Consider the following 24,050-nt stretch of genomic DNA (forward strand, 5'->3'; position numbering starts at 1 on the left):
ATACAATAAAATGATTGATTGAATATAAATTAAAATTAGTAATATTTCATTTATATCATAAAAAATCCGTCAACATTTGAATGATAAATCATAAAATTATAATAACAAATATTTCTGCGATAAATTACAAAAAATATATGCGTGAGTGAAATTATTGTAGATTCAAGATTGTAGGAAAATAACAAGTAAATATAAGTGGAATTTGTGACGTTTCGTTGCGTGGGTTGTACAGTCTTTATTAATTGTTTCGAATAATTAATTTAGTTAAATTGTAACAAAATGATAATGATATAATAAATAAACGCAGAGTTCGATAGCCTTTTTATAACCAGAAGTCTATTCTAAAAGTTTGCAATCATTGCTTTTTTTTTTCGATAACTTACGCAATCAGTTAAGTCATTTTAAGCATTCTAATATCCTGAGTGCAGATTGCATAAGAATTAATCCGGTTACAAGTATGGATTTATATTAAGATTGTAATGATTGCAGATGTATACTTAATTTATTCAAATAGTTATTAATTCAATTATACAATTACACAAATAATCATAGACAAAAAAAAAGTAAAAATATTGTGTTCAATTCATTGTTAATTAAATTGTTGTCAATATTTAATATTTAACAACTGCAAAATATATTTATTTAACTATAAATCATTTCTTCTCTATTTCCTTGAATATAATTTTTTTTCTTACGCTGGAAAGTTATTGATCAATATAATATAATCATACACTTTCTATTTCCATAAAAAATCCATAAATATATTATTAATACCAACAATAATTTTACCACATAACGTTGCATATATAAAAACTTTTCAACTATAGATTTACTACTCAATGTAAAACAAAATTGTAAGTATTAAGGTGAATTACTTAGATTTTTGTGTGTATGCTCAGAAATATTTTTTTGATATTTTCATTTTACTAGATTAAAGTATACAAGTTATACTTACAAGTATTATTAATATCATACATTGTTTTATTGCTAATAAATATGAAGTAGATATAATTTGACGTTGCATATTTATATTAATATTTCAAAGAAATTAATTATAATGATTTCATTAATAACCGAGAACTTGAAAACTAAGAGTTTCTTCGTGATACACGAATATTTGCAACACTTTTTTTCAAGTTCTCGGTTATGAAGAGAGTACTTCGTGAGAAACCAAACCCGCGCATCTCGCAATGACAAAGTTATTGCTCTACGTGAGTTTCTACACACAAATTCAATGTCTTCAGTTCATGCGTATGTTTCAAACAATACAAAAATTATATTGCATTATCTTTATTTAAATTACATATGTTTGTCATATTATTATTTCACAATTTTATAATTAGTTTTGTAATATTTATTATTGGTACATATACAAAACATGAATTATGTATACAGCAATGTCTTGCAAGTACTACTTCGATCAGCCCGGTTTGAAAATTTTAGAACAAACTAAATTTTAATTAAAAAATTCTAAAAAAATATTTTTTTATACATAAATGATAGTTTTATACTTTATACAAGTCAAGTGTCTTTTTATGCTATGTGTTTAATTCCTCGATTAGTACGGTTTAAAACAGTTGGAATCGAGCACACGCACTATGTGAGGTTTTGCTGTAATTGCAATTTTATAATGATCGTTAGTTTTTCTTATTCATTAGAAACATATATTGAAGTTTCGATAAATAAAATGTCAAACATCTGTATTCGTTACGAGAAATCATACATTAATTATAAACTTAAATCTTTCTTGCACATATGTTTTATATAAGTTAAATTAGCTGCAATTGTTGCGTAAAGAAAGAAAAGAGAGTAAAAAAAAATAAGAAACATCTTCATCATTTCTATAGAATACAATAGATAAATAATTGTTGAAATTATTTGTTCTACAAAACTTTTACCTTGTACCAATTATGGAACTTTCGGAACTAATTGAACAACATATTGGATTAGTTTTTTTTATATTTTTTTGTATTATTAAATTATTTTCTGCTAAACGAAAATATATGAAAAAAATTGATTCAACAATAATCTAAGATATGTATACTTATTATACTTATGCAAAAAGATTAAATTGAATTCCAATATAACAAGATATTTTTTTAATATAAATAACATATATAGATGTCTAAGCGCGATTAAAACGAATTAGACACGGATCTACATTTTTTTCTCTCCTGTTCTTCATAAATAATGCAGACCTCAACATTTACTTGTACACTTTTTTTTTATAAACTTAAACTCAAAATGTAACATGAAAGACATCAACAACAACAAAATGAACAAGCCTTCATTTAGTTCAATTCTCAAACATAAATTTTACATATGAAAACCTCAATTTTTAAAGTGTAATAGTCCACAAATCCATATCCATTGTCTCATGTTCTACATTTCAAAATTAAATAAAAAATACAACTTGATGAATTCAATTACCTAAGAAAACTAAAAGAAATACCAAAGAATTGATACTTTTTAGTTACATTTTTCTAAGTTTCTTAAGTTATTATTTTAAATAAATTAAATTGAAATGTGAATTTCATAGTAGAATTAAATAGTATTATAGCGATTATTTAATAATATTTTATAGATATCCAAAAGATAGCCAAATTATGCTGCAGAATATATTATTATTTGTTTAATTTCGAGAAGATTTACTTCTATTTGCTTTAATTTATAATTTCATCTTTTTTATATTTACATATACGTCTTACTTTTTTTCACAATTTATGTTTTTTGTGTCTCTGGGTGCATTGTAACTAATATATATTAATATTATTATTATATTCACAATTAATACTATTTTCTTCAACTATCTGAAACTCTTAGAATTAGTATGAAAATTTGAAATAAATACAATATTATTTACTTAAAAAAAGTTATTCAATTTCAAACATTTTAGTGGGTTTATTCACCAACAAACTGCATTTCTTGCAAGCAGTGACACTTATTGGCAAAATGGATAAGAATAGATCGGAGAAAGTAAACATATTTGTGTTGAAGTAAGAAGGCAACGCTTTCATTCACAATATGCGGTTTTCGTATGTCAATTAACGATTTGATGTGAATTATAAAAATATTTTTTAGCAGATTATGCAAACAAAACAAAGAAAAAAACTACATTTTCAAAATGAAACAAGTTAAATAATTAATTAATAGTCGAAAAACAAGAAATAAAAATGTGACATTGAATTGGACCTTGTCGAATTTAGACCGAAATTTGCAACTGAAATGAATTATACGTTTCATTAAATTCTAACAAACTAATGCTGTTCCATATTACATAATACGAATCAATAGTTACATCTTTAAATAGGAGTAAGGCGAGTCTCTTTGTCGTACAGAGAAACCTATTTTCAGTTGTGTTGCTCTTGTAAATTAAATTACAAGTCGAACGATTATAATCTCAGCGCTTGAGCGTTTCGTAATAAACATATAATATATATATTTTAGAATTATATTAAAGCAGTGAAAGTACGCTTACTAGCGGACTTTGTTCGTTATTCACCAGGTTTTTGGTTTCTACTACGTATGTGAACGTATCACTTCTTGTTTTTGCTGTATTGAACCGAGAAACATATGTCCTGTATTCGATAGGTTTAATTGAAGAGTATCTTTTGTGTTGTTCTTATCCGGGTGGAAATGCGGAATCGTTGCGCAAGAAGACGACGATGTTTATTTTGATTTCGGTATAGTGAAACGAAAAATGTGTGTCTCTGCTGGGAAAGCTGCGATTAGGGCAATTTGAAAAGTGTGTTCTTGCACGTTGAGATAATTAGTTGGGTCAATAAAAATTATGACATCGTTCGAGCAGGCAATTTCGTGCCGAATCAATTAACCACGACACGGCCGTTGCGCAATCCACCCCAGATCCGAGCACCAATTCCGATCGACCGTATTTTGCAACCGAGAAGTGTAGTAGATAAGAATTCTTAATGCAGCCGGTACATCCGCTGAAACCCATAATCGAATGCGAAACGCACAAAAACGAGGCGAACGTTTATTATACATATTTTAATTCTATTTCCACCATCGAGTTTCACCGCAAATGTATGCACATTCATGTAATACACCACCGTTCAATTTTTATCGAGAGTTTCCTCAATTCACTGTAATTAGTCAACAGTAATTCAGCGGCGCGGATTGAGTTTTTTTTTTCGTTGTTGTTTAGTATTTTCATTTTCGTGGGATCGATTCTTCGTTGGAAAAACGGCTCGAAAAGTGAAACACTTTCGCGACACTCTCATTCAACCGGAAAATCCACTTCGCATTGTGTTCGACGTAGTTTCCCTGCACCGTGCTAACCGGATGCTAACTCTTAACTAGATCAAGTCTGCTCGTTGCGTAATCTCACTGCTGCAGGTTTGTTATTTATTATCCAAAAAAATACAGGACAAGAACAGCAAACGAGAGAAAAGACAATTCCTTTTATTATATTAATCGTGAATTTAGCATTAGGTGAATGTATGAGATTCGATGCATAGATTGTGTATGCAATGAAAGGCGAATTTTGATTCGCGAAGTGAAATCTGCGTTATTAGGAACGGTGCATTCCAAAAATATGTCCGAGGATTATGGTTTTCGAAACGAAAGTTACCATTTTTCTCTTCAATCGATTACAAATATTTGTATTTTTAACTTTGATTAATTCCATAAAACAAACATCATGAAATTATAGTCTACAACAAAGAGAAGTATTTGTCCCATTTTTCGAGTGCATTTTTTCAATGTACGTGAGCTCGAGGAAGTATTTTGAAAACGCGCCCTGAATCTACAATTGTCCGACGTTGCGTACAGTCTGTCTGCATCGTTCACGTAAATCTTACTATGTGCAATTCGTGTTTAGATCTAGTGCGATCCTTATTTTGATTAATTTTCTACATTTAATATTCTTAAATATTTAAATTTTCATTATTGCATAACATTTAATTATTGCGGAAAGACTGCGGTCAACAGACCATTGTGTACGTGTTTTAAATATGCAACAAATTAATTAAATCAATTATTTGCGTAAATACAAATTATATAGCTTTCGGCATAGTGCGGCTTCGATTAGTGCGGATTCACTATTACTGCGAAAAAATCGTACACAAAATGATTTATATATTGATTTTTCCTTTGTACAGTCAAGTCCCTTTTTGTTTTGTTTATATTTATGTAGTTTTAATGTTTTTCGGACGAGCGGCGGATATATCCGCCATATCATTTATACATACAATGCAAATTTGCATAATTGCCAAATTTCATTGTAGTAGCGCATCTAGACTTTATTAAGTATTGACGCAGACATGATTAGGAATTATAATGAAGTACATTTATTATATTTATTCAGAGTTGTTAATAGAATCGGTTATCCTTCTTAACTTTTGTACCAAATGTTTTAATGTTTATTAAATACCGAATAAATAACACGTAGTTATATTCTATGTCGCAATATACAAACATTAAGACTTAAAACTGTAGGTTGTGAAATATCTCAATTTTTCAATCAATTTTCTGCGATCGTCCTTCTCCGTAAAACCTACGCTTTCTATATTTATATTCCTGCTGTATTTAAACTAACATCCACATAGATCTTTTGCAAGAATGACCAATACTCTTTAACCTTTTCCTATTACCTCTCAATCTTCCAAATACGTGAAATTATTCGCATGTAGGAAATAAGTTGGCTGCTATTGGATGCGTTCTCTTCGCCTCCGCTTATTACATTCGAACGCTCTCACCTTTAAACTTATCGCAATTCCTGTCTTAATTTAGTTTGAATTATTTTATATTTCAATGTAATCTACAAATTCCATAAATCATACCTACATACAAATAATTGGTATATCATTTTTTCAACTACATTTGTATGTTATAACTCCACTCTTTACACTCCAAAATAACAATTTAGATTGTAGACTTGTTGCTCAATGTATGTTTTTATTATTAATTTAGTTTTATTATATATTTTTATACTCTCTCATTGTATGAAAGTTAGTTACCAATTTATATTATTTAAACATGTTAATTGCGTTTGAATGTTTATTTACATTCTGATCTCTTTTTACATATAATAATTAACAAAATTTATTGTATATCAATAAGCAAAGGTCTACTTTTCACATGTTTAAATCACTTACAGTTTATTTTCAATTTATTATAGTTTGGTGGGTATAAATCTTAATTAGCCCTACAATTTTATTATTTTGTATTATTTCTTAATGAAATGTCTATACATAATGGATCCAAAAACACTATTAAGTGGGAAGATTTATTAAAAGGAACTTATCTTAATTTGTATCTATTTGAGTTTATATTGCATAGAAATCTATTGGAATTTACTTTCTGGAAATATTTGCTAAATATTACTTGAATTTTTCATAAAATAGTATAAAGTGAGCTCGTGCTATATGCAAACTTCCGGATGATTGCTTCGTGCAGAATCTGCATAAATAGATAGATGTGAACTGGCGGCATATAATAACAATGCAATCAATGTATTTTTATCCTCGTAAATTGTCTGGAAAAAATCTTTGTAAAACGGTTTACTAAACGATACTGGAACGTGAGAAACTGGATCAGAACATTCCATACAACATATCATCTGCACGCACACTTCTCAAAGTGCATCATATGCAGGAAGTATAAAATCTGCAATATAATTTCATAGGTGTAGAAATTAATTTCTCATTGTTACTACTAATTATTATATTGTTAAGAAAAAACAATTACATTAATTAATCTAAACAAAAATAAGTAAAATATATCCTATTATTTAATTCAGTTTTGTAAGTTTTAGTCTATTTAGAGTAAAGCATTTTTTCTTTAATTAAAGTTAAATAGATAATAAAAAAAATGGTTATTGTATTGAAAAGAAAGGTTTAATTTCCTGAATGAAAGTTATGGTTTAGTTAAATTTGTTTTTATTTTGTGTATTGAATTTCTGCTTCAATTAAAGTTAATTGATAATGAGCAAAAACATGTATATATAAAATTAATAAGATGTTCATTATATTGAAAAGAGAGATTTCAAAGTGTTTATAAAAGTGGATCACCAATTTGGCACTGATCTTCCTTATGTTCTTCTAGTACTTTCACGTATCCAAATCAAAAGATATGTGGTATTATTACTATTTATTTACTTATGCCATAAAAAAAGTTTCAATGTAGGATATACAAAGTTGATGTTGTAAAAATTTAATAATTGAAGACATTAATAGTTTCAAAGTAATTCAAAAATTATGTAATTTTTGTCCGACTATTATTTTCATTCCAGCTAAAAATGTCAATAGCGAAGATTGCTTGCATTTCGAAATGATATGTTACAAATGGGCAATAACCGTTCATAACGTAAACTTCTATTCATTTCATAATTGAAATTACATTCATCGGTCGCATCGAATGTGCATAAGCACCGCACTTTATTTTTAGTTATTGCAAATTAAAAAGAAAAAAACTTACGCAACGACGGAAAATCAATGGAATTTTCGAGCGCTCGCAATCGCGTTTTGTCTCTCGTTACTTTCGCTAAGACCATTTACATTTATATAAACTGGAGGGAACTAACAGTGGAAAACACTTGAGGCCTAATTGTGCAATTAGATTTGTATATCTAACTGCGCAAAGATACGAACGGTTTCCTTAATTTGCCACTGCTCATTTAGAAACAGAAGGTAATTAAAGTAAGCGATTGAGCAAAATGCGGTAATGACATTGCCGAGGTTTTTAAACGTTGCGCAAATCTCCCAAGAATAAACGAGGAAGAGGATTATTAGTTGGAATGTGGGAAAACTTCCGATTCATTCGCGTGTCTTTAAGAATTCAAATTAAATAGTTTAGTAGTTGCTTATTCATTCACGCTTAAATCCAAACTCTCTAGAGTAAGCATTCATCGAGGAAACGGTGATCAGCGGAAGTAGGATTTCCACAGGCCTAACCCAACATCCACTCAGAGAGCGGAAGGAAATCTGCATGTTAGAATGTTTAATTAATTATCACCGTCTGATGCATCCAATGGATATGATTAATTGGGATGCGCATATTAGAACGTGCTAATTCATCGATTTAACAGTCAAACGTTTAACCTTTCGTCCAGGAACGCACTCTCAAATGCAGCACATTAAATTCATACGTAATCTGGCATCGTTCGGAGTGAAAGTAATATTAGTCTGCGAGAGTTCGTATCCGAAGACTTTTTTTTTCGAAAAGCTTGTCGTCGTCGTTTTTTTTTTTGTTAATTCCTTCGAGTTCTTTCTTTCTTCATTTCGTGTCCAATTTTATTTTTTTTGTAACCTGTAATATAATAAAACCGACCAGTTTTGCGGCCAGCAGTGACCCCGTTTAAGTTCAAAAAATATTGGACAAAAGGATTTCACTTTCGTTTCACATATCGGCGAAGGTGGCTGCGTTTCAAGAGATCGAACGTTCTGTATCTATTAGAAATTAAGGTAAAGTCGGAAATGAATATTATGCGTGAAAATATTGGAATAAACAAAAAAAAATAAGGAGCGCAGAACCTAATTGACCAGAATCGGTCGGCTAGAGTAGAAAGTGAATCTTCACTTTGGAATTTCTATTGCTCGTCGGAAAGTCAAAGTGTTATGTTTAATGCTGCGGTTTGATGTTGCTTCGGAGCGGAAGTCATGGTCTGAATCGAAGAATTTCAGATATTAGCTAATACTATTTTAATAATTTATTTATTCATGTAATTCCATAAAAAAAAACAATTAATAATTGTGTATCATTTGATACTAAATTTTATTTCAAAATAAATAATTCTAGTTTCCTATCGTTGTAAGTAAATTAGTCTTAGTTTATAGTCTTCTGAATGGAATAACCAGTTCTCTACTTTTGATATGGATTTATAATATTTTATATATAATTTAGTTCTTACTACTTAGTACGATAATATTAATTACTTAAATCGAAGCATTTTGTCTACTTAAAATTATAGGTTATTTCGTTATTTGGAAATCACTAAGATAGGGATAATTGATAAAAAATAAAACTTGATTTATACAGAAACAATATAACAATATTTTGATATACACCAAGGCTTCGGTCAGTCCAATTTTTTTTCATACAAATAAAATTTCCTCGATTGGTCCATGGTATAGACCACGTTTAGCGTTTCCTCGATTAATGCTGATTCGATTTAACGCGGTATACTAGATGTCTACTGCTATACTTTGTTGTTTCTTAAGCGCTCAGTGAGGATTTACTGTATATGTAAATATATTTTTATGTATAATAATTACTAAATTAAAGTGTAACTTTAGAAAAATAGAGTATTTTGTACTTCTTCTAAAGACCAATACTTCTAAGTAATTAAATTATTATTGTAAGCTACATACCTTCATTCATTGGTGATCGTTTGTAGTTTTCGATTCCAATAATTCCCATAACAGAATTCTGAAGAACTATAGTAGTTTGTGAATGGATTTGTAAACAAATAAATTACGCAATATATTAAGTCAATATAGTACATTTAATTTGTAACTATTTTAGATGTGTAATTAAACTAATATTTGTGAATGACATTTGACATGACAATACTAATTTTAATTATCAATAGCTAACTGTGATTACAATTGGACATGATTTGAACATTGTAAACATTTTGAAAGAATATATAAGAATTAAAAAAACGAATATATTTTTGTAATTAATACAAAAGTATAAAAATATAGTTGTAATACATATCTCACAATATTTACATTGAAAACGAATAGGTTTTTAAATATTTAACCTCAAATTAAAATGTGGACAATCCAAAAAAAAAAAATAATATAAATTGATTTCCCACATTTTTGTATGTATATTATCGATACAGTCTAATTTAAATATAGATTGATTTAATAAGATTGTTTGACGTCTAGACGTAAAGCTAATCATAATATCAAAGCTTCTGTTCCTACGTGCGCAAGTCAATTCAATTAATATTCAAGGTTTCATCTGACGATGTGATAACAAAAAAAAACTGGAAGCAATAGTTGTGATACACATTTTTAACAACAAAGAACACGTAAATAATAATATAAATACAGCAATACTTCGCATAGTGCGGGTGATTGGTTCCACCAATATTCCGGACTGTTTGAAACTGGATTAATAGAGGATCTACTTACATAGAAAAAAATAATCAACACAAAAAGAGATTTGAATGTATAGAGAAAAAAAAATTTTTTTTGCTAAATTAAAATTTAGTTTGTTTCGAAAGCTTTAAACCGTACTGATCAAAGCCGCACTATGCAAAGTATTACTGTAGATGTTCATGGATAAAATTTAGAGGCAAGAAAAAGTTACAAATATAATTATGTTTTTGATTAAAATCAGTTCATTGGAATTAATTGAATGAAATGTTATTTATAAAATAGAACAATATTAGATTCAATTTGAGAATATTTAATTGTTTAATCTATGAAAACTTCTTTTATATTAATTTATTTGAATAGATAATTTATTGTAGAAATCTTAATTAATTTAGTTAAATAATGCAAATATATTTATTTTTAATTGGCCAAAATGTATGTTAATTTTATTTGGAAATAAGTGTAGAATATTTAAAATATATTTATAAAAAAATAATCGAATCAAATAATTTGTTTTATTTAAAACTTGATTTGCCAGTTTCTATATAGTGAAATTTTTAGAATATTTGAGTCTTATTTATTACTTTTCACTTTTTTTTAAAGAAATGCAAAATTTTATCATTTTAATTTAAAATAAGCATGAAAAATGTATTGAATGTGTATCAATGAAAGAAAAAGTACATAGTTTATCAAAAATGTGACAACCATTAGATGCTTATTATTTGAGTGATAATAAAAGTTAAGCAAAATTTGTAGTGGAATGTATTTGAATGTGTAATATTTTCACACAATTTCCGCAATTGTAGAAACTTATGGTCGATGGTCATCTAGAATTAAAACTTTCTAACAATAATAGATGACTGTTAATTTTTATATTTTAATTAACATTTGTTTCACATGTGAACTGTCCACAAAACGAATGTTTATAAACGATAATACGTATTTCACGTTTGAGCTAATAATCGTGCCCAAAGAGGTTATTGCATAATACGAAATATCAAATTGTTTATTTTTTATCTCTCTCTGTTTCGTCTCAAACGATCTCCGAAGGCCGTGCACTTATCTCCATTTAATCGTGAATCGGCATACGCATTACGTTACTTTATTTTTTTAATATCTATATTCATAAATTCATTAATTGGATTTAAAAATACAGATGTCGGATCATTTTATGTTTCGTTTATTTTTTTTTATTTGATTTGGATGTTTATGAATCGAAGCGCCGATTAATTGCTTTGCGATCGCAATTAATTGACATTGAGTGCAACTGCATGACGTCGGATCCAAGTTGCCAAGAGAATAAAAATTGCGAAAGAAAATAATTATCATCAATTTACGTTCGATCCGTTACAATTTTTGCATTCAAATCGATTTTTTTTATTATTCTTTTTTGCGAATTCGAGAGATCACGCATGCATGTAAAAGTAACGAAGCCTTCGGAATTATTCCGATGTAGCAATGCGGCAATTTTTATATGTATTAAATGAACGTTGGCGTTTCGTAAGTGTATTACATATTTTGATTGGATATATTGATACAAATACGACAAAATTTATTGTTTTATAACATCCTGTCAAAAAAAAAAATAGATTATAGATCAATCAATATCATTGATACAAAACTTTTTCTAAATATTTTGATTGGTTTTTCCATTTGTTCAAAATATTAATGCAATAGATATTGTAACACGACGGTTCTTCGTGTACGAAAATACAAATCTTCAAGGCGACTTGAGGGTGAGTTCCTGACGTCAGAAGGTTCAGGGTGCCACTTCTTTTTATCGAGAGGAAGAACTCTTATAACTGCTTTCTCAGATCAGCACACTTCTTCTCCGACGGTGGGCCTTGGCTCCTCTAGAGCACCAACACCGTCCTCTTAGAGATTACAAATATATCTTAAATATCTTCTCAACTGGAGACCTCAACCATCTTCCTTCGCTGCGGTCTTCCCGAATTTTGGAAGCATAGTTGCATCGTGGAGCGTTGTCTATTTTACCACGTTACAATATATTTCATTTTATACTTATTTCTATTATTTTTTCAATTACATTTTACAGTTAATTATCTCATTCAATGTTCACAAACTATTTTTTTTTATACTCGTAGTTTTGTTTCTCCATATTATTGTTTAGGTCAAAAGTTAACAAAGATGTATTGGATGGGTGATAATTACTATTTAGAATTTTAGCGATTTAAATTATTGTCAATTTACATGGAAACTGTGTCTAAAATATTTTAATAAATTTACTACTTTTACTTTTCATTCTACTTCGTTTTAATTAATTTCATTAGATGAAAGTATACTATACACAGTTCAAAAACAACTTATATAATCGTTGATCCAATTATCTGTCTTTCTCCGCCGCCTGCTATAACAAAAAAAAATCTGTCTGAAGTCTTTTTTTACTTTTTTTTGATTTAGATTAATTATTTTGCTCTTTGGAATATATTTAAATTTAAATTTATGTATCAATTAAAATATTAACGAAATATTATAAAAAATCTAATTCATTCAATTTACTGGTAAATTTATGTTAAAGTTTGCGTTTCTATTTTACATAACAAATATAATAATTAAGATAAGTTATTTTGATTTTATACCTAAGTTATAAAATTTTGATTATTAGATAAAATATATGAAAGGAAATATTTGGTAAATTCAATTGTTTTCAAGTATAACAACTTAAATAAATGTTTGCCACTATAAGTATGCAGTAAGTATCATACTAATAATTTATAAATTTTTTTTTGCTCTTTCATAAATTCAATCTGTAAATGTCAATAAAGGTCATATATTGTAGTTTTCAGGATTATGAGTTTAATCTTTTAGTTCTATAACAATTTTGTATATTTTTTAACTGGAATCAATATATTTAAATTTGCTCATCAAATTAGTATAAATTTTTCCCTTTTTTTAACTTCTAAATACTTTTTAACTGAATCTATAGTTACTTTCAAACTTGCCTAATGTGGCATTAAATTACCTAAGTTCTGCACATATAAAGTAACCAGTTGATATTCAATCACAATCTCCAATTTTATATTTAAATAATTCAAAATGTTTCCAAAATATGTGTTTATTTCTTCCAATAAATATGGAAATGCTAAGCAAGTAATTAAATATATTTGGAGATTTTAAAAGTGAAACCTCTACGAATTACGCCTTGGAAATTTGCATAAGTATTTGGAAATTTCTTCCCGCGAAACATCGATTATCCTCTTTGAGAAGTATCCGAATGGAATCCCGGAGCTGAGTCAACGAATCAGCAAACTCCTACATTCAGCATAATCGAGAAAGAAGTAGGTGTAATAACAGCATTCTCAATGTCTTTTACAATATATTATCTTTGCGCAATCTATTATGCATTGGAATGGAATCATCTTAGAAAGGATGCACCAATCTTGACATTTGACGAAAGTTACCCAATTTGCATAACAGATTAATTAATGTGATTAATTTTTAGCTTAAATTCCTTCGAGTAACGAAATAAAAGAGTTATTTCGAATTCCTTAAATATTTCGATACGCAGATACAATAAATTAAATAAGAACTCCTTCAAGTTGAATAAAAATCTGTGTCAATATGAAATGTCAAATGGTTTATGTTTCTGCGAGGCTGTTTCAAAATACTTCCACCTTTAATCAAGGATTAAAATATATTATTCTTTTAAATTAAAGCGGATTAATTAAAAACGAGATGGTTTAGGTTGATAACAATATTGTTTGTATGTGCTGTCGCTTAAAATTATGAAAAGCTGAAGTAAAGTTCAGGGCGAGCGGGAATTTCGCATCGGGTTGAGTGACATTTTCTGCGCTGAAAAACCGTTTCGCCCCCCCGTGGCCGTTTCAAAATGTGGACAAGATCTGTTTACGTAATCGCGTTATATACGAGCGTAGTTTATAATATGGCGGATTGCTGCTCGCTGCTATTGCATTATACTTTCAAATTTCTGCAACCGAGAGCTCGAGTGTTATTAATTAATAACCGGACTCGGTGATTGTAACAATCTCGAGGAGAGTTGCGAAGAACAAAGACGAAAATCGATGGAAACCTAAATACTACCTACATTCCAATATTTCCTTACATTTTATTTCTGTTTTTTAAATACAAAAAAAAAATGTGAAACCTTGTCCTTAAAATAGTGAAAGAGTTTTTTTTTATATTACTCAAATCAATCACTTATTGAAGACTTTTGAGAAAATCGTCTTAAGTAGACTTAAGTAGATGTAAACTTAATCATTATAGTTATTTATACTCAAATTTTCTCAATATTGTAAAAAGTTTAACACCATAAATATTCTATGTATAAGACAATAATAGTAACTATCAAAATGTACTTAATACAAGATATTAACAAGAATTTCTTAATATATATAAATAATAAAAAACGTTATATAAATGTAACTCGGTAAAAATGAAAATCGATGAAAACCTAAATACAACCTACATTCCAATATTTTCTTACATTTTATTTCTTATTTTTTTATACAAAATAAAAGTGAAACCTTGTCCTTAAGATAGTGAAAGAGTTTTAATGTATTGGTCACTAAGTAGGTTATAGCATTTCAATGCAACTCGAGAATCTTCGCATCTCCAAAAAGCAGAGACCAGCATAAATTACTCGAAGTTTCCTTTTTTTATTATTTCTTCTGCTCCGGCGTTGCTTAATCATCGGCACGTTTTACAAATTCGCGGTCGTCACAAGTCATCGGGCATTACCGATTCGAACGAATTTCACCCATCTCGTTGTTTCTTTCTTCACTAGAAAACAATTCTATCTGGTCAGATGCAATTCAACTTTCTCACCTACAAAAGATATTTTCATCTGAGATTTCACTCTTTGTAATTGCTATCATCATCAGATTCGTAAATCTAGATGATCATTTGCATTGGGAAACGTGTTTCTTTCTCATCATTGCGCATCAAGAAACTTCGAAGTATAATTAGTTACAAATGGAGATGAAATTGAGGCGCCCAATTAAAAAAAAATATATATAACGTTTTGGTAAATGAGTTTTCTGCGTGTTCTTGTTGTATGTATCGAGGTCGGCTTTCGGTGGAAACCGCGAAATGCTCGACGCTCAAATCGAAGGCCTTTGAAAGTGTTGTATCCAATACTACATGCGAGTGGATTTATATCGTATTAAAGTTGAATGTGCATTAGCGCCAATAACAATTTTACAAGTGATTTATTTACATGTAAAAATAAATGAACAAATTGTCTTGTTCTTGGGAATTCAGAGCCAAATATCAACGGGTTTCGGTTTTTTGCATTCTCGTTTGCCCAATAAGAGAAACAAACAAAACATAAATAAAAACTTGCTCTGATTAACAAAATGTATCTGGTTCTTTCCTTGAAGCAAGTTTACTTGAAAAATTACAATGACAACCGAATTAGTTCGTAAATAGCATTCCAACATCAATAGTACGGAAGTAAACAGTAAATCGCATTACTTGTATAAATTCATTTCGAAATTTGTTTTAATTTGTTCACTCTCAATAAAATTTGCTGCAACAAAAATGTAGCATGTATAATTTGTTCAAGCTAAATCGACCTTGATTTATTTTGTCATTCTAACTAAATTTTTACTTGATTATAATTATTTTAAACGTTGTTCATAATTATTTAAAAGAATATTGTAAATTTAATTTAAGTTGTTATTAATTAATAATTAGTTTAAAAAATAAGTACTTTTACATTTATAATTTTGATTATAAAAATAAAGTTATTAAGATTTTCTGCAATAAGATCAACAATAAAAAAAATGAATTGTTCACGATTAAATTGTCTTCCAAAAATGTATAAATAATCGATTTAATTAGTAAAAAAATACATTAATTAATGCTAAAACAATATTTGTAGTATTATTTTTTTAATAATTTTATTTACCAATAGTTTAAAATTTAAAAAAAAAATGAGTCATAAAATATTGTAAATTGATGTTATTTTAAATTAATGTATTAATAGAAAGTTTATCTATTCTGAGTGTTTTTTTTCTGCTTCAAAATAAATAATTTTGATTACTACTGATATTATGAATAAACCAAAATATATGGCGTTCATAGATATCTACAATTTGTAAGAAAGACGTATAATTGTTTTGAATGTAATCAGTAGTAAAAACGCAAATTCTTATTACTTTATTTATGGAAATATTATTGAAAGTATCATGATTTAAACTATAGTTTCATTATTTCTATTTATAGATTAGATATGGACTCGTATAAATATTATTTTTATATGTGCAATCATTTATATTATTTATAATCATTGCGATACGCAATTGAATTCAGACATTTGTACTCGAATATTAGATGATACAAAACACAACAATTGTGTTAAATTTTACAATTTAGTCATCTTATATTATGATTTGTATAGATTTTTGATCTATTATGAACAAGGACGGATTTAGGAATGTTTTTTTATAGGATTATTTGGGTTATTTGAGCTTCCCAAACAATGCTACTCCAGAACCCCCAAGGAGTCAGTTTAAGACCACTTATGTTAACACTTCGCACCTGATTATTAATGTTAAATTTAATATTATTTTGTTATATTTAGGTATATATAAATTACATTAAATTTTGAAAAAAAAAAATGAATTAAGAATGAGGAACTTGCTCAAATTTTAACATGTCTAAGTTGCTACTAACATTGACGAGTTTGGTACAAAATTTACTGCAATATTCTTTGAAAAAAGAAAAAGAAGTTTTGGTAAATTATGTATTGAATGTGAAGACATTATTATAAAATTTTAACCAATATTAATCCGTTTTCAAATTTGTATTGTTTACATAGTTATAGAATTCCAAAAGCAAATCTCATAATTAATCGATTCATTATTACTTAAATCAATCAGTTATTGAAGTCTTTTGAGAAAATATTCTAAATACCATTGACTTAAGTAGATTTAAACTTAATCATTATAGTTATTTAAATTTTCTCAATATTGTAAAAAGTTTAACACCAAAAATGTTCTATGTATAACAATAATGTAATGTATCAAAATGTACTTAAAGAAAGACGTTAACAAGTATTTCTTAATATTTATAGATAATAAAAAAACGTTGTGTAAATGCAATGATTTTTATGTATTTACTTAATTGTTTCAAAACTACGTGACTATTACAATCTAATGTGATAATTACGATTTGTCTATGTTTGTAAAGAGAAGTAGGACTTAAATTAATGAAATGCAGTTGGAGATTTTGTAGATGCAAGTAATAATTAGTGAAGTTTCTTATGTGCCGCAGAAAACCGGGTCGGATCGTAAAAAAGTAAACCACAATTGTACAACAAGGAAATTACATGTATCCCATAGTAATGAAAGAAAGGCGGTGTATACCTAAATTGGAAACCTTATTTGGAACTTTCCTGCAGAAACAACACCGCTTCATAAACTATATTACAAACAATAGAATGTATTTCATACACAGAGTTAATAAAGCAAGATTCTGTTGAAAACACGAGTTTTTATTAGATTTAACTTTTTTTTCTATTTCCGTAAATTATTCAATTTAAGCACTTCGTATATTTTATAATAAATTTGCAATGAGTTAAATAATATTTGAGATGTCCTAAGAGTTGGTGTCAATTTTCTTATAGAAGGCATTGGAATCATAATTGTTAAAAACAAATGATTTGTATACATATTTTGAAAGGTGACATTTCAAACATCTTCAGAAAAAAGTTTGGTTATGATAAATTGTGTCAGTTTTGTACCCGCTTGAAGATGAAAGAAAATAAACTTATTTATGGAAACTGTATTGTAAACTAAATGAAATTTATACTATTGTAGGTAGTTGTAATATTAGAAAAGTTCAATTAATTGTTACAGATTAATAGGTAAGAGCTATTTACGTTTGTAACTGTATATATCTGCAACGGAATGGCGACCGTTCGAAATGCTTTGCGTCGATTACGCAACGCAATCAAGTTTTCTATGGCTTTTCGTCAATGTTTATGCAATGGAATTTTATTTATCCCAGACATCTAGATATAAATTCTAAGAATGACCTTTAAAACGTTCCTATTTTTTATATATATTTAAATTGAAGACACTATATGTTATAATGTATAGAATTTCATTAACAAGTATTATATTACGTTTGCAATATGGAAAAATCTATAAAAAATGTGAATTTATTACAATCTGATAATTATAGCTCACATCAGTTAGAATGTTGTCTAGTGAAAGTTAAGCAAAGTGCGACAAGGATAATAAATTAATTGGTGATCATACAACATATGCTTTTTCTGATTTTTTGTTTGCTTTTTTTCTTAATAATTAAAATATTTTGACAAATGAGTACTAAAATATTTTTATAACTGACATTTATAGAAGCAAACCTTGAAGAAATTCAGGAATTGTTAAAAATTAGGGAAATAAAATGAATAAATTCATACACGTTACCTTCGTTGCAAAAATAATGTCATGTCCTCTGGTTACGTTGGAAAAGAACAAAACCTACTAACAATGCACCTTGGAATATGACTTATCACATTCTAATCATGTAGTGTGAAGCGGAATACAAGTTTTGTTGGTAAACTAATAATATTTTATGAGATTTATTTATTTGTAACACATACTTGTTGTATACTTTAAGAACAAAAAAAAAATCAATTTTTATTTACATTATTTCTTACATACATTGAGTTATTATCGCTTAATTATGTAAATTATTATAATAAAAAGAAACTAATGTTTGGGTAATAGTATTATTATAGACGAAATGAAAGTTGATAGAAAAGCTATGATTCATAACATTTGCTCCAGTTTTAGTAATATTTTTACAAAGAAAAAGTACATTGGTTTAAACATGTTCGATATGTTATTTAATAAATAACAAATCATATAGACTGAATTTGGTTCAACATTATTTTGATTGAATCCCAAGGTCGAATAATAACTGACCAATATTATAGTATCGATTAAAATTATCATATATTTCTTTGAATTGAAAATTTGGGCAAATTCCACATAAACTTTGACCTTGCACAGACCTAAATTAATTAAAGTATATTAGAATAATCAAATCGTTAAATAATCTAATTCATTATTACGTATAATTTATGGTATTAAAATGACATTATATGACATTTCAGATAGTTGTAATTATTTTGTAATGTTATAAATGTCACATATTATATTTGGGTCATATTAAGAACAAATAAGATATTATCATGTGTGTCTTGAATTTAATTTCTATAAATACATTGAGAATAAATTGATGGTTATCAAATCTAACTGAAGTTATTATTTTGAAATATTATATATGTATGAAAAACAAAAGATTAACTATGAATATGTTATATTTAGGTTTATCTAATATATTACTATAAGAGTTATTTTGAATTCCTACATTAATTTCATTAGAAATAATTATATTCATAAAAATAATAATCATTAGTTCTAGGTTACATTTGAATGCATTTAATTTAATTATAAAGCTATAGAATGCAGTTTTAAAGATCAATTTAGGATAATTAATGTGTCGACCATCAGATGCCTAATTAAATGTGACCATGAAGTGTGATTTGTTTTTTTTTGTAGTTGTTGCTCTTTAGTAAAAGGGGAATAGCGTTTTCGATAAATGTTATCATTTGAGATATTAAAGTGTGTTATGTGTATTGTTCCGCAAAGCCAATCCTCTGATCCTAATACCATCGAGAGGATTGCGTAAGAACGCGGTGACCAAAAGTGGACCACTTTCATTCTCGCTCCGAACACCCGCAGCGAATGCAAACACCGTTTAAGAGTTTACAAAGAACCAGACGAACACACGAATCGGATAAATGCGTACAATCTCAAGGATCATGCACGGTCGTGATTGAAATTAAAGAACTAATTTTCTCTCTCTTTTTGTCTCTATGAATACACCGGATTTCCAAAGGCGAGTTTCCCTTTTTGTGCTCGAATGAAAAACTATCTGCGGAGCGCGCATTAACGGTTTTCCCTTTTCGTTTTTCCTTCGCAAGAAAGCCGATAATTCCGTGTACCTGTGCATTTGGATACATTAAGTGATCATTGTAATTATGGACGGGAATTAGTTGCAAAAATTCCGTCCGGCAAGGCCGAGTCGTGCACATATTGAATGCATGCATACCTCGTTTCCTTTCCAATTTCAATTCTAACGCTGAAACTCTCTGTATCAAGTTTACGAGTGACCTTAAAACTTATCTGTTCCAGAAGATCGACGCTACCGATGCTGCAGAAGTCACCCAAAGAGCTGTCAGAGGTAGAGGCAGAGCCAGATTCGTGAAGACGCCGGAATTCGCGCAAGCCGTCACCGAGCAGGAGAGAACCACTCCGAAAGTAGCCAAGAAACAGAATGCCCCCATTGCGAGAAGACTGTACGAAGTGGAGGAAGTTGTCGACGATATACCGGAAACTACCAGAAGAATAGCGAAGCCAAGAGTAATAACGGAAACGAAATTTGAAGCAACAAACGCACCGAAAACTAAGTTGTTCGAACCAGCGCCGGTAGCTGCTGAAACCGCTCCACCTGAAGAATCAATCAAACCTTTCAACGATGTCCCAGAGAAAGAGCTTCCAGAAGATGTTGATATTACCACCATGCAATTGGAGATGGATGAAGTTGAGAAGATCAGCTCCACTAGTTCATCGACAACAACCACTACTACAACCCCAGCTCCAAGCACTGAAGCGTCTTCTTCGCGCCGTGGTAGCAATTTACGCAGAGGACAAAGACCGGCTTTAACAACTGAATCTGTTCCAACGGCGGCACGTACTCGCACAAGGGTTCGCACCAACAGGAAGCAGGAAGACTCTTCGGAGTCTACAACGAGTAGCTCAAGGACGAATTTTCGCGCAGGCCGCAGACGTCCAGAAAAGGAAACGCTTAGGGGACGTGGACCATCCATCCTAGAAAACGAAGAGGAAGTTTCTGCAAAGCCAAGGAATGAAAGGCGCACTGGTTCTCAAAGAAGGAAAGTAGAAGTGAGCACAACAACGGAACAAATTGAGCCTCAGAAAACCAGATCAAGGACTTCAACATCGAGGGGAAGAAAAACCGAAACGCAAGCTGCGGCTTCGACCAGGCAACCATCTCGCAGAAGAATTAATACTCGTCCGGATAATGTTAAAGAATCAGTTAAAACGGTTGAAGCTTCGACCACTCCAAGACCGGAACGCTCTTCCAGGGGTCGTTCAAGGGCTAGATTTAACGTTGTGGATGAAACCAAACTTGAGGTCTTGCCTTTATTTGAAGCTGAACCAAAAGTTGTACCAAGAACATCGAGCAGACGAGGCAGAACTCGCGCTCCAGTCGATGAATTTGTGGCTTCGTCTACAGTAGAAAACCCCATCAGACATGCACCACCTCCCACATCTACGTCCCGTTCTGTCACTATTTCCTCTCGCCAAAATAAAATCACCACCGAAACTAAGCAAGTTACAGAGAAACCCATCACCAAGGAAACTGTTCAGAGCGAGGTCAGTGAAGTCATTTCGACAAGGAAGGTCATGCGTAGGAAAAAGGTAGAGGTTAAGAAGAAGTTGTTGGACAGGGGAACAACCAAATCCGAAGTTCAATTGACCAACGTTAAATCCAAGGATGACTCTGATGAAGTGGACGATACTGACAACTACCCGCCTCAGTTCAAGGCTTTGATCCAAGCCAAAACCAAGGAAGAAAAGGGCAAAAAGGTATTGTAAGATCTTCTTTAATCAACTGTCGTTTTTAATTTCCCTTTTGCCTTCCGCTAAGGCGTCAAGAATCGCGCATACCGAGAGGATTGTTGCGAGCGTTCCTACCGTTGCACCAAAACCCTCTTCATCATCTACAACACCAAGTAGAAAAGAACGCGTCACGCAACGTTCTACCACTGCTAGCACCACAATATCAACTACTACCACTTCCACAACCATTTCACCACCTACTAAAAAGCATACCTCTACCAAATCGCGAAAACCTTTAAGATATTCCACAGAATCTGTAATTACTCCAATCAAAACTGTTACCGCTAATTATCCTAGCGTTGTTCCTACCACTACCGGTCCACCGCCTGCCAAAAAGGCGACTACTGCTAAATTAAGAAAACCTTTAAAACATTCGAACGAATTTGAAAATATTCCAATCGGCGCTTTCAAAACAAGCACCGCAATTTATCCAAGTATCCCACCGACCCCTGTAATAACCTTTCGCTCGTCATCACAACGTTCTCAACCGCGATCATCATTGAGAACTTCGCAAAAACCTTCTTCGACAACAACTAATATACCATCAACTTCTTCAACTACTACTTCTACCACTACTACTTCTACAACTACTATACGACCGTCTACTGCTGCTGTCTTACCATCATCATCACCAATACCATTTAATGTATGTATTCGTTGTTCTTTTAATACCATAACATTAAAGGTAGTTAGTTTGTAATTTTCCGATCGCTGCATCGTTTAATGTTTTTTCACGAACTTTCACTTTGCGTCGATAGGTCGTTCCGATCTCTTGCAATTAAGCCGCCGCCACCTTTGCTCTTTATTAACATCATTTTGGACTTGTCTTAGGTGGAAGATGATGAGAACGAGTTGGTGGCAACGCCGAAAACGCCGAGACGTCGCTTCTCAACTAAGAGACGCGAATACAAACCGGATGCGCCTCTTAAGCTACGCATAGATCAACCGGAAGTAACGAGCAAGAGACCTGCAACTAGGAAAACGTCTGGACGTTACCACGCAAGATTCGTTGCGAAAAGCGAGGACAGTGTCGAGAAGACGAGCCCCAAGCCGAGCTCAAGACCGACCTTCACCAGGAAAAGCATCAAACATGAAGAACGAAAACCCATACCTCGCTCCAACAAAATCGATGGAAATACTCAACTGCCTCAGGTAAGCAGCAATTATTTTGGGTCACAGCGCATCATCGGCATTCTTTGGAGATTTCTCTTCCAGTTATGACTTAGTGAAATTCAATTGTAATCGACTTTTCTGCTCAGAAACAGAGAAGACGATAATTATTAAAATACAAAAGTCACAACTGCACATTAATCCACATTAAATAACAGTTGGAAAGTGAAACTACGCGAGCGCACGATACGCAAATTATCTTCAAAACTACAGCAGTGTTCTTAAGTCGAACAATCAATTTGCTCTGTCAATTGGAAATTTTCGGTGACATTTCGAAATAGGCAAGCAGCATTTATCGCCATTCCGAAATTCATTTCGTCGTGTCGCAATGCGTTGCAATTGTTGTGTGTTATATTATTATAAATATGCATTTGCGAAACGCTGCTTAAAGCCATTGTACGTATTCATAAATTCACTTTTTTTTCGGAATAATTATTTATTGAATAATTGTTATTTGTGTGCGGAAATCGGTAGTTGAACAGTGAAAGGCGCGGGATTTAATTATTTCAAAATTATGTCACGAATTTATTAAATCTCGTAGCTGATTAATATTGATTTAGGCTTTAGCGTAATTCCTTCTTTCAGTAATTACCGAGTTTTTGCTGCGAATCGTAATAATTGTCGTGAAAGAGAAGCAATCGCTTTATTTTATGTAATGCTCTGCGCGTGCTTTTTTTTTGCTGTTGCGTTTATTATTCTGTCAATGGTTAAATTCTCCGAGATTTAACGTATATTTTATGCTCTAATTCAGCTACGCAAATAACTTTCTTGTGGATATTTTATTATACGTTTCAATCCAAGTTTTAATGAGTCAATGTAAATACAAATCCATTATTTTTCATAATTAAGTTTACAAATTTTATTTTGATATATACATTGTTATAAAATAAAATGAATAGGAAATAGATATATGGTATAAACTTAATAGAGTATTAATTCATACAGACTAAATTAGTGCAAATCGTTATAAAGTAATTAATTATTAATATATTCACAATTGCAGAAAATAGGAAATATCTAATGGGTATAAGAAATGAACTTATTATGTAATTCATCTCAATACTTGTCTTAAAGAATAATTAAGTTTTTCTTTCTAAAAACAATTAAA

General features: G+C 30.2%; 1 protein-coding gene across 1 annotated transcript in view; it reads left to right on the plus strand.

The window, feature by feature from the left end:
- Window positions 1-24,050, plus strand: part of LOC108565176 (mucin-2-like) — a 37,904-nt gene that overhangs the window by 1,776 nt on the left and 12,078 nt on the right. Inside the window, exons 3-5 of the mRNA XM_017924491.1 lie at window positions 20,261-21,739; window positions 21,801-22,418; window positions 22,604-22,924. Of these exons, the coding sequence (XP_017779980.1) occupies window positions 20,261-21,739; window positions 21,801-22,418; window positions 22,604-22,924 (2,418 nt within the window). The remainder of the gene's footprint in view (window positions 1-20,260; window positions 21,740-21,800; window positions 22,419-22,603; window positions 22,925-24,050) is intronic.

The sequence above is a fragment of the Nicrophorus vespilloides genome, unplaced genomic scaffold, assembly GCF_001412225.1.
Source record: "Nicrophorus vespilloides isolate i.1.1-1 unplaced genomic scaffold, Nicve_v1.0, whole genome shotgun sequence".
Taxonomy (NCBI): domain Eukaryota; kingdom Metazoa; phylum Arthropoda; class Insecta; order Coleoptera; family Silphidae; genus Nicrophorus; species Nicrophorus vespilloides.